Below are 12,500 nucleotides of genomic sequence, written 5' to 3' on the forward strand. Positions count from 1 at the left end.
TTTCATTCATTACCGTAATTACAGTCAATTGCACAGTTGTGATGGTGCCTAATAACTTAGTAATGGTGCCCTGGAGAAACCATTGGGCAATACATTTACAACTTGTTAAATCTTGTATAAACTGTCATTCATCTCTTATTATTGGTTAGAACACCTCCACCCTCCACCCTCCATGTCTCCATGTCTTCTTTCTACATCCCCTCCTCCTCTCCTCCCTCCCCTCCTCCCTCCCCTTCTCCTCCCCCTCTTCTCCCTCCCATCTCCCCTCTCCTCCTCCCCTCTCTTCTCCTAACCCCATCTCCTCCCCTCCCCTCTCCCGTCTCCTCCTATCCTCATCTCCTCATCTCCTCTCCTCGCGTCTCCTCTCCTCTCTCCTCCCCTCCTCCTACCTTCTCCTCCTTCCGTCGCTCTCTCCTCTCTCTGCCGGGCTGCTCTTCCCCACCCAGGGTGAGTGGGGGTAAGGGAGGGTGCCAGACCTTTGTTCCCAGCCCCGGCGGTAGGCTGGTTGGACGGGATTCTGAGGAAGCTGGCTGGGGCCAGGCTGAGCCAGCTGGAGGTCTGCCAGGCCCAGTAGGAGTTCCTCCTCCCTGCCTCCCTGTTTGATATTTATTTTACCGCCTTTACAGGGGGGAGCCGGGTAGGGACCAGACACACACAGAGAGCCGTGTCTCTGGACTGGGCGGGGTCGGTGGGTGAGGACGGGGGAGAGGCAGGGCCTGTGTGGGCGTGTGTGTGTGTGTGTGTGTGTGTGTGTGTGTGTGTGTGTGTGTGTGTGTGTGTGTGTGTGTATGCCTGTGTGTGTGCATGCCTGCAAGAGTCTGTGTGCATTTGTGTGTGTGTGTGTGTGTGTGTGTGAGTGCGTGCGTGTGTGCGTGCGTGCGTGTATGTATGTGTGCGTGCATGCATGTGTGTGTATGTGTGCGTGCGTGCATGGATGTGCGTGTGCGTGTGTGTGTGTGTGTGTGTGTCTGCGTGCTCATGCACTGAGCCTCAATCTCTTTCTACTGCCTGTTTTCTTTGGTTGTTCTTTCGTCTCTCTATCGTCTGCACCTGGCCTCTCGCCGGAGATTCCCCCCGTGCTGGTGGTTCCTGTCGTTGCAGGGCCAGTGGCGTGCACCGTACGTGCTAGGGTGGAAACGGGCCGGCCCAGACGCGGCCCAGAAAGCGAGACTTGTTATTTTTGTGGGATTGTGTATGTGTGGGTGTGTGGGTGTGTATGCGTGTGTGTCCACATCGTTGGCTGAGAGTCTTGTGTGTCCATGCACATGTGTGCATTATGTATTTTGCCGGTGTGTGTGTGTGTGTGTGTGTGTGTGTGTGTGTGTGTGCGTGTCCACATCGTTGGCTGAGAGTTGTGTGTGTCCATGGACATGCCCATGTGTGCATTATGTATTTGGCCGGTGTGTGTGTGTGTGTGTGTGTGTGTGTGTGTGTACCGGAGTGGGATGTAGTATAGAGTTACAGGCCGGTAGGAGTGAGGTTAGGACTAGGAGCAGCCGAGCCGCAGCAGATTCGTAGGTGAAGGAATGGGGCTGAATAAAGAGGCAGAGTATATTTGGCGTTGGCTACGACTCCTGTAGGGATAATGGCTCCATGGCGTGAGAGCCTGTGTTTACCTGAGGAGGAATGCTCTCCCTCTCTCTCTCTCTCCCTCTCTCTCTCGTTCCCTCTCTCACCCTCTCTCTCTTTCCCTCTCTGTCTCTCCCTCTTTCTTACTCTCTCTCTCTTCCCCTTACTCTCCCTTCCTCTTTCGCTCTGTCATCTCCCCTCTCTCTTTTCTTCCTGCTCTCTCTCTTTCATCTCTCTATCCATATCTTGCTCTTTTTCACACTCTTTCTGTTGCTCTTTATCATTTTTTCTTTCACACACACTCTCTCTCTCTAGTCCTCTCTAACTTCCCCTGTCTCTTATTCTCTGTACCTATCTTTGCCTCTTATTCTTTTTCATCTCTCTTTGTCACTTAGTTATTTTCTCTCTCTGTCTCACGCTCTCTCCTCACACTATAATTATTATTTTATTATTCTCTCTCTTCCTTTCTTATCTATGTCTCTGTTTTCTGTAATACTCTAGTACTCTTTCTTAATCTCAATCTTTATTCTCTCTATCACTTCCTCTCTCTCTAACCCTTCCTCTCTCTCTCTCCCTCCCTCTCTCCCTCTCTCTCCCTCTCTGTCCCTCTCTACCTCTCTCCCTCCGTCTCTCTCTCTCTCTCCCTCCGTCTCTCTCTCTCTCCGTCTCCCTCTCCCTCCCTCTCTCTCTCTCTCTCTCTCTCCCTCTCCCTCTCTCTCCCTCTCCCTCTCCCTCTCCCTCTCTCTCCCTCCCTCCCTCGCTCGCTGTGTAAATGCGGGTAGCACTCGGCCGTGCCAGCCGTTCCTCCAGGGAGCCGGATGCACGCCGGGGCGTCTGCCAGAGGGAGTCCTGCTCCTGCATACGTCCTCGCTTCCCGATCCATCCCCGTCTCACTTCTTCCTGTTTGCCAACCCGAGAGGCATGATAGCACGCCACACGCACAAAAGACCTGACTGTCACAAACGCCCAACCAAACAGCCAAGATCACTACTCCCTGTTTCAGGAACAGCAAACAAAGGAAGATCATGTGACACAGGGTGACAACAAAAGCCGTCGGGGCCGTTGTGATGTGTCTCTCCGAGTGGGTTTGATATGTAAGACGAGTCGTGTGTCAATAGTTACATTGATAGGTGTAGTGATATTAAAAGTGGCGCCGCGGAGGTTTAGAACTCATTGCTCAAGGGCGCCAACCGGTCGGGCAGGGAACTTTGAGCGGTCGTACTCGGAGTCAAACACCCGACCACGCCGCGATGCCATCCTGTCCTATGTTACAGCATAGCCCCGGCCAAAACCCCATCAGGCTGCATAATAACTGTAGACTATCCCCAACCCCATCAGGCTGCATAATAACTGTAGACTATCCCCAACCCCATCAGGCTGCATAATAACTGTAGACTATCCCCAACCCCATCAGGCTGCATATTAACTGTAGTCTATCCCTAGCCCCATTCAGGGGTTAAGTTGTAGAGACCTATATGATAGACCCGAGCTGACCCGAGTCCCCCCCCCCTTGGTGTCTTGCTGTCCCCAGGCCATCGTCAGAAGCTTGAGGACCCCCCAAAGAGCGGCCTGTTCTCCGACCGCCTCAGCGAGCTGGAAAGGATACGGCAGACCACCATGAGGGTGGGCGTTCCCACGCAGGCCCCCCGCCAGGCTCTGAACGCCGGGCCCAACTCCTTCAACCCCCAGGGCCAGACGCAGATAACCGGTGAGGCACCCTACCCACTTTTTTTTTGTTTTTAGCCTTTTCTCTTTGCCCAGAATGATTCAGACTCCCATTAACGTGCAGCTGTGTCGCCACAATGGTTATGTTACGTTTTAATACTTACAGTATGTGGTGTAATATTAGGACATAGACATCATTATGAAATAAAATATGAATCCCTGTCTTGGATGAGTAAAGGAAAGGAAAGTCAATGCTTATCTTGGAAGATATTTCGGCTTTGGGGAGACGAGCTGGTGAGATTTATCCAATAGGGATTTCATTATTTTTCCAACCAATGCTTTGGATCAAAATCAGACCGAGGTGCAGTTTGCGCTTTTTTGTTTTGGCGTCGTTGCCATGGTTACTATACAGCGAGGGGGGGGGGCCGATGGTTGACTTGGCCCTTCAATCCCAAACCCCCTCGGATACACACGCAGACCTTCCATCAGAGCTCAGAGTGAAGAAAAATACGTTCTTTCATTGGCTAAAGTCGCTATAAGAGGGCCAGAATGCCTCAGGGCTCCCCATGGCGTTTGATCCGTTGATGAATTAGCATCCGACGACTGCGTTCAAACGGAACCCCTCTCTGAAGAGATCGTCAGTCTCTCTGAAGAGTTCGTCAGTCTCTCTGAAGAGATCGTCAGTTTTGCTGAAAAGATCGTCAGTTTGTCTTCCGTATGAATGAATAAATGGATGATGACTCACAGTCTCTTCAAATCACGATGCGAACCGGCCTTGTTACCAAATCTGTAAATCATGAATGCAAAGTTTTTACGAGTTCAGTGAATCATTAAACAGTTATCACGGTTCAATGTTACCTTGACATAACAGAGACAGCTTCTGGTGACACCTCCACACAGTGCATGAACCCTCTCTCTAGATCTATTCATTAGTATCTTAGGAGGTAACACCATCTATCTCTTTCTCCCTCTCTCTCTCCCTCTCTCTCTCTCTCTCTCTCTCTCTCTCTCTCTCTCTCTCTCTCTCTCTCTCTCTCTCTCTCTCACTTGTTCCCTCTCTCTCTCACTTGTTCCCTCTCTCTCTCTCTCTCTCTCTCTCTCTCTCTCTCTCTCTCTCTCTCTCTCTCTCTCTCTCTCTCTCTCTCTCACTTGTTCCCTCTCTCTCTCTCTCTCTCTCTCTCTCTCTTGTTCCCTCTCTCTCTTTCTCTCCCCCTCTCTCTATCTCTCTCTCTCTCTTTCTCTCTCTCTATCCCCATCTCTCTCTATCTCTCTCTCTCTCTCTCCTCCTTCTCCCTTTCTCTCTCTCTCCCTCTCTCTCTCTATCTCTCTTTCTCTCTCTCTCTCTCTTTCCCTCTCTCTTTCTCTCTCTGTCTCTCTCCCTCTCTCTTTCTCTTTCGCCACCTCTATCTCTATCTCGCTGAGGTGTCTGCCACCTGATCAGAGAGACCTCTGACGAAGACTCACCACAGAACTCATCCCTCAGCTTTTAGTTACTCTAGCGATGTCCTTGTGTCTTTGTTTACACCGTATATCAGGGGCCAGTCAGAGAGTCAGATAGATAGTGTGTGAGAGAGAGAGAGAGAGAGAGAGAGAGAGAGAGAGAGAGAGAGAGAGAGAGAGAGAGAGAGAGAGAGAGAGAGAGAGAGAGTCATGGTTATATAACTTGGAGGAGTTAATTATGCACCAACCAAAGAAAAACAGATCTTTGACCCTGGTTGTGAGAGAAGAAGAAGGCGATGGGGCTTATGACCGAGTTTGGTCGAAGGAAGCCCAACGGTGATTCAAAAACACCATAGTCAGCTCGTCCCGCTCGTCGAGATATTCTGTCACACAGAATGAGCGATGGCGTGTCAAATGTCGTTTTAACAATGCTGTTTGTGTAGAATCAAGGGGAGAAGCACAGGCTTAGTGCTAGAGCCGGTTGCTTCCTGGTTCGTGTGCGTGTGAGTGCATGAGTGTGTGTGTGTGTGTGTGTGCGTGTGTGTGTGTGTGTGTGTGTGTGTGTGCAGCCATGTGTTCTTTAGGTCTTCATCGTTTGCCAACGATCTGAGCTCCGGGGCAGCGTTTTATGAGGCAAACAGGAAGATCTTGTCATGGAAAATAGCTATAGAAAGAGGCGTTGCATGACACCACCAACTGACACATAAATGAGCATCCGAGCAAAGAGTGTCGATAAAACGACATACACATCTTGGATTGTAACTTTGACGTGTGTGGAGACAGAGTTGACGATGATGTATTGTTTTAGTTGGCCATTGTTAACTCTTTCTCTGTCTTCTGTCTCTCCCCTCCACTCTCTTTCTCACCCTCCCCTATTTTCTCTTCCCCCCCTTCCCTGCTCCCCTCCCTCCCTCCCTCCCTCCCTCCCCCCTCTCTCTCCCTCACCACCTCCTCCAACCTCCCCTCTTTCCTCCCATCCTCTCTCTCTCTCTCTCCCCCCCTCTCTCCCCCCCTCTCTCCCTCCCTTCCCTTCCCTTCCCTCCTCCCCCCTCTCTCTCCCTCACCACCTCCTCCAACCTCCCCTCTTTCCTCCCATCCACTCTCTCCCCCCCCCCCCCCCCCCCCCCCCCTCCAGATCCTCGTCAGTCCCAGTCCTCGCCCCCCTGGTCGTACGAGCAGACGTACCCGTCCTACCTGAGTCCCATGGCCTCGCCCTCCGTCCACTCCACCACCCCGCTGTCCTCCAGCCGGGCCACTGGCCTGCCCGCCATCAGCGACGTGCCCCGACGCCTGCCAGGTAGCCGCGCGCTAGTGCTGGGAGCGGAGGCTAGCTACCACTCCCCCCCTACACCCAGAGCCACTGTGCTACCACTCCCCCCCTACACCCAGAGCCACTGGGCTACCACTCCCCCCCTACACCCAGAGCCACTGGGCTACCACTCCCCCCCTACACCCAGAGCCACTGTGCTACCACTCCCCCCCTACACCCAGAGCCACCACTGTGTAGTGCTGCTAAGGCTGCTAGTGCTGGGAGTACAGGCTGCTGCTCATAGTGAACCATACAGATCTATACCCTACATCAGTGACTGCTATAACTACTACATCCACACACTATACATAGCAGCTACTACGGCTGGTACTGTGTGTAAAGATGGATGCTCTGCTCCACACCCTACACAGAGTAACTACCACTACTACTACTACTACTGTTAGTACTGTTATTACTGCTAGTACTGCTTGTACTGCTGGTAGTGGGTGTGTAGGTTACTAATCCGAACACATCGACACCATACACTCATTAACTACCACTACTACCACTACTATTACTGCTAGTGCTACAACTAAAACAACCACTACTACTACTACTACTACGACTACTAGAAGTTGTACCGCTGCTTCTACTACGACTACTACTACCACTACACTAAGACTACTAGCACCAGCACTACCACCACAGCTGCTCCCGCTCTACTCAGAACACGTCCGCCCAAACAGAGCTGATGCTCTGTCCCTCGGTGGGCCCCCCCCCCCCCCCTCCTCTGGGTGAAACCCCCCCCCCCTCCTCTGGGTGAAACGTGAACTGAGGCCTCCCACCACCAGCCTTCCCGACAGGGAAAAGTCTGGCGTCATAAAACAAATGCCTTTTCACTTTAATGAAAGTGATTAAAGGCACCGTGCGGAGAGAGAGGAAGAAGAAGGGTGGAGGGGGGCGAGGGGGGAAGGGGGGGGGGGGGGGGGGGGGGGTGAAGACACAAGCGTTTCACACGTCTTACTTTAACAAACGAGAGGTAGGAACGAACGGATTAGTAAGAACGTATAAAAAGAATGGAACGTACTTTTTTTGTTGACGGAGGCTGCGTTGTCGTAACTCAGATCCTTAATTCACTGGGTGATTTGATTGTATTTTTTAAATAGTGAGGGGGGGGGGGGGGGGGGGGGGGGGGTGGGGGGAAGCCATTGTTTTATTTTTTTGTCGGTCTCTCCGAGCCTTTGATTCCAGAGGTTGGGTAATAACAGGCCTTGGCATAATAACAGGCTCATGAAGGACGAAGAAAAGTCTCTTTATAGTGATATGCCAACCGTGCAAAGCATTCTGGGTAATCCCATTATCCAGCCCCCTGTTCTCTCTCTCTCACTCTCTCTCTCTCTCTCTCTCTCTCTCTCTCTCTCTCTCTCTCTGCATCAACAGCAGCATTCAGATATGTCTACTGGTTTTTGTTCTCTCCACCAAACTCCATAAAAAAAACGTAATGCGGTCGGACAAGTTTTCTCTGACACCTGTCAAACTCAGTGCCAGCCAGGTGAATAATAACATCTATTAAAATGTATTTCGGTTTCTGTGATGGGTTATGCTTACAACCCTCACACGTACTCTACGAACCCCGGGGGGGCAACAGCGAGGTATGAAGCATAGTGCGTGTTTAGCCTGCGCATCAGAAAACGTATGAAAGAAAAACGGTTTGGAACCCAGGCCAGATGCCCCTGCCACTCCGATCAGGCCTCTCTTTCATCTCCATGGCAACGGGCTTTGTTCTTCAGGTGACACGCGCGCACTTCTTTTTCTTCTGATGGGGGGTGACACGCACACGCACACACGCACACGCACACGCACACGCACACTCACATCCACACCTGTAGCGCCTAATGCCGACTAAGAGAAGTGACTAAGGGTCTCAGATCTCAGCGGATCGTGTCGACACTTCACCAGGCGGAGCGGAGAACCTGAAACTCTATAGCTCACACACACACACACACACACACACACACACACACACACACGCGCGCGCTACACCAACAGGGCTAACTGGCTGCGTGACATAGGAGCTGATATGTATGCATCATGCTACACTTCATGTTATGTGTTTCCCACTTTGATGTGACACACGCAGACACTTGCGGATCAGCACATACACACACACACACGTGCACGCCACACGCGCACACACACACACACACCCACCCATGAACTCATGCCCTACGGGGAAATACATGCCATGCAGACACACATACACACACAAACACACACCTATATGCCACACTGAGACACACTGAACATACTGTATACTCATAGACACACACACATGCAAAACACATGCACACAATAACACGCATCGCACACACACACACACACACACACACAGACCAGTGATCCGTGCGCGGTAAAGTTTCAAAAGTTCATCAGTCACGTCGAACACAGAAATTCGGAAGTGACGCCGGAGACTTTCGTTTGGTAAAGCCTGTCCAAATATTTAGACAACGCGGGACTCTGGTTTCATTTAAACTAATGAAGCTGGATCTGGCTTCCCATCACAGGGGCCTTTGGCGCTAAAACGGCTCCAAATGGGAGAGAAAAAGAAAGAAAGAAAAAACAGAAAGAAAGAAAGAAAGAGAAAAAAACGGATGGATGCCACGTCGGGGCGATTGGGGAGTCTCTGGAGCGGCCTGCGACGGTGCCACACGTCTGCAGACCCTGCTGAACACAATCACCGCCTTCTCTTTGTGAAAAGAGGGAAATCAAACGATTTTCGAGGGAGGGACACCGAGAGAGGGAGAGACAGAGAGAGAGGGAGAGACAGAGGGAGCGAGGGAGAGAGAGGAAGTCTTGCAGGCCTTAATTGACAGCATATGCTATCCGACGCTATGGCGACAAAAAGCCTCCGATTCACAATTACTCCACGCACATAACCCCACCCCCCCCCCCCCCCCCCCCCCTCCCACCCTTTCCCATGTCCCAAGCGCACACATACACGCACCCAGGCACCCGATTCGCCCACCCACCCCTCCACCCACACCCTTCTACACCCCCCCCCCCCCCCCCCCCCCCCCCGCCCCCCATCACGCAACAGACATGGTGACATGGAAGACGCCTGGTGATTTATGATAACAGCGCCATGGCTGGATTACGCTGCTGAGACGAGACGCACTGTGTGTGTGCATGACTGTGTGTGTGTGTGTGTGTGTGTGTGTGTTTACGTGTGTGTGTGTGTGTGTGGGAGAATGTGTGTGGGAGGGGGAGACAGGGGGAGACAGGGGGAGAGAGGGGAGGGGGAGAGGGGTCGAGCCAGGGAGAGTGAGACTGGGAGGACCTTTCTTCTTCTTCTATGGTCCTCGCTGGGCCCAGCGTGCTCACCGCAGCCAGTTAGTGGTTTCTGGGTAATTTTAAGGATGAGGCTAAGAGAGAAAACGCTGGGGTGACTTGGATGGCTGCTGTTTCATTCTCTCTCTCTCTCTCTCTCTCCCTTGGCCTCTCCCTCTCTGTCTTGGTCTCTCTCTCTCTTTCGATCTCTTTGGGTCTCTCTCGGCCTCTCTGTCTCCGTCGCTTTTCCCCTTCTTTGTCTCTCTCTCCCTCTCTCTCTCTCTCTCTCTCTCTCTCTCTCTCTCTCTCTCTCTCTCTCTCTCTCTCTCTCTCTCTCTCTCTCTCGCTGTCTCACTCCCTCTCTTGGTCTCACTCTCCCTTTTGGTCTCTCTTCAACTCTCTGTCTGTCTGTCTCTCTCTCTCTGTCCCTCTCTGTCTGTCTGTCTCTCTCTCTCTGTCTTTCTCTCTGTCTTTCTCTCTCTCTCTCTCTCTCTCTCGCCCAGTACCACACTGTGACACACACGTGCATCGATAGTCACCAACCACACAGACACAGACACACACATACACACACACACACACGCACGCACGCACGCACGCACGCACGCACGCACGCACGCACGCACGCACGCACGCACGCACGCACGCACGCACGCACACACACACACACACACACACACACACACACACACATTCTCATACACAGAGTGGGGGGGACAAAGAGGAGGCGAGGAGCCCCATCAGAGTGCTGCCCTGCCTCATTATGGATCTCATGGAAACTGTTTCTGCTCAGAGTGTTTCCACATGTGCTGCTCCTGATCCATCCCACCGCCTTTTTATGTGCATATAGTATTTACACACACACGCGCACACATGCACACGCACGCTCAGATGGGCATGGGTGTATTCGTAAGCACACATACACACTTGCAAACGTACAAGCGCGCATGCTTAGAAACACGCACACTCACGTGCAAATGTAAACATGTGTACACAGACACACACACATGGTTGTTTGCACACGCACAAGCCACACACCATCTATGCTGAGTTGTGCATGCACACACACACAAAACAGACAAGTCGTACACATTAATATATGGCAACGTTCGCGCAATTATAGGCTGGAGTGCAAACATAGTAACATGCAAACATCGCTTCTTCTGTTCCAAGATTAAATTGGATAAAAGTTAAAAGCTAACGTCAAAAAAAGTGTTGTAAAATGCGACGCACACGCACTTTAGACCAAATCCTGCCAAAAATAAATCAATGACCTTAAATCCTTTCCAAATTTGTTAATATAATTGGAAATATCTTGCTGGAAATGTCTGACATTCACGCTAAATCCTTTTCAATCCGATTCGCTCCTGTTTTGGAGTCCCGACGGAGTCATGTAATTACTGTGTGTTCAGCATCAAATGCTGCATCGCACACAACAGATGCTGTTGAAAACCTAATGTTTGCAATGTTATCCTTATAATTATCTCCGTACCTGCATGTGTCGTGTAGCCACTGTAGTGTTGATCTTTCCTTAACGCTATCTCAATGTGTATTTGGTATGTGCGTGCGTACCTGTGTGTGCCCGTGTGTGTGTGTGCGCTTATCTGTCTGTGAATGCCTGTGTGTGTTTATGAGAGTATGTGTGTGTCTGTTATTGAATATATGTGTGTGTGTGTGTGTGTGTGTGTGTGTTGCTTTATGTACGGCCTTCCTTCCACACACTATTAACAAGTACTCCGTCCATCTCCCGATACTCCCACCCTGCCCAAACCTTTCGTACTGACATCAACCCAAAGCGAACCACATCTCTGACCCTCCCGTCCGTCTGCGTGCTCCAGGCTCGTCGGACCTGAGCCCCTTCCCCGGCCAGTTCGAGCGGCAGTTCCCAGGCCTCTCCTCCCTGACGGAGAGCCGCTTCTCCAGCCCCCGGATGCACTACCCGGCCACCTTCACCTACACGCCGCCCGTCACCTCCGCCATGTCGCTGGGCAGCGCCCACTACCACACCTACCTGCCGCCGCCGTACCCGGGCTCCACCCAGAGCCAGAGCGGGCCCTTCCAGACCAGCAGCACGCCGTACCTCTACTACGGCGCCTCCTCCGCCGGCTCCTACCAGTTCTCCATGGTGCCCGGCGGCGGGGACCGCTCGCCGTCGCGCATGGTGCCGCCGTGCACCAGCGCGTCCACCGGCAGCACGCTGGTCAACCCCAACCTGCCCAGCCAGTCGGAGGGCGGCGGCGGCGGCGGCGGCGGCGGCGTCGACGGCGGCGACGGCAGCCACAGCAACTCCCCCACCGTGCTGAACTCCGGGGGGGGGGGAGGGCGGGGCATGGACGAGGCCGTGTGGCGGCCGTATTGAGGAGAGGGGGGGGGGGGGGGGGGGGCAATCCAGCGGGGGGCCGGGGGGTAAATGGGGGTCGGATCGTTAAGAAGAAGATGAGGATGAATCTGACTGATGTCACGGTTTGAAAGCACAAAACCTTTTTTCCGTGGAGGGAGTGGGGGGGAGAGGGGGGAGAGGGGAGGGGTGGAGTTGTTTAGCGACCTTCCACAAAGAACTGTCTCTCCCCCTTTTCTCTCTCGCTCTCTCACCGAAATTACGGACGAGATACCAAAAAGAAAAAAACAAGAAGGAGGAGAAGAAGAAGAAGAAGAGACGGACTTGTGAGGACGTGTCTCCCTGGAATGTGTTTTGACCACGGCACTACAAAGGGGAGGTATTCTCAGAGCAATAACGAGAAAGAACCTAAGACTATTTTTGGTTTTTACTAAAAACCCCGAGCGGATGATCCATTATTTCTGCGTTATTATAATCGACAAGCTAAAGGAGGACACAGGACACGTGTAAACAACTGTCTCTTTTTTTGGTATAGTATTTGTATTTCTATAAGGCTTTTTGCAGAGCATGTCTTTTCGTACTACAGTAATATCAAAAATGCAAAGCAAAGCACTGAGTAGTAAGGCAGGCGTGTGTGACCGGTACGTCGCCTAAGGTGGTATGAAAAGTACATTTGCTTTAAACCAATTAATTTAACTTGTATATTGTGGGTAGGGCATTGACGTGGTTTGAGGTGTTTTCTAAGGAGTTTTAACTTATAAAGCCATAACTTATGTATTGTATTTGAAACTTGAGTCAAAGACGTGTAATCTGAATATTTTTGATGCATCTATAGGACTTAAGTTTACGTTTATTTTGTTTTTATAATTTAAAAGAGTTTTGTTTTTTTTGTACCCAAAGATTTAGATGGTT

General features: G+C 51.7%; 1 protein-coding gene across 2 annotated transcripts in view; it reads left to right on the top strand.

Moving 5' to 3' along the window:
- The window catches only part of runx2b (RUNX family transcription factor 2b), a 31,557-nt gene extending 19,933 nt beyond the window's left edge, over positions 1–11,624 (top strand). The window contains exons 4-6 of one of the 2 annotated variants that reach the window (XM_030345890.1): positions 3,101–3,277; positions 5,810–5,971; positions 11,089–11,624. In XM_030345890.1, the coding sequence (XP_030201750.1) occupies positions 3,101–3,277; positions 5,810–5,971; positions 11,089–11,609 (860 nt within the window). In that variant the 3' untranslated portion in view covers positions 11,610–11,624. The remainder of the gene's footprint in view (positions 1–3,100; positions 3,278–5,809; positions 5,972–11,088) is intronic. The other variant, XM_030345891.1, reaches the window with a different exon arrangement.
- Positions 11,625–12,500: the final 876 nt, after the last annotated feature.

This window comes from Gadus morhua, chromosome 21 (genome assembly GCF_902167405.1).
Source record: "Gadus morhua chromosome 21, gadMor3.0, whole genome shotgun sequence".
Taxonomy (NCBI): Eukaryota; Metazoa; Chordata; class Actinopteri; order Gadiformes; family Gadidae; genus Gadus; species Gadus morhua.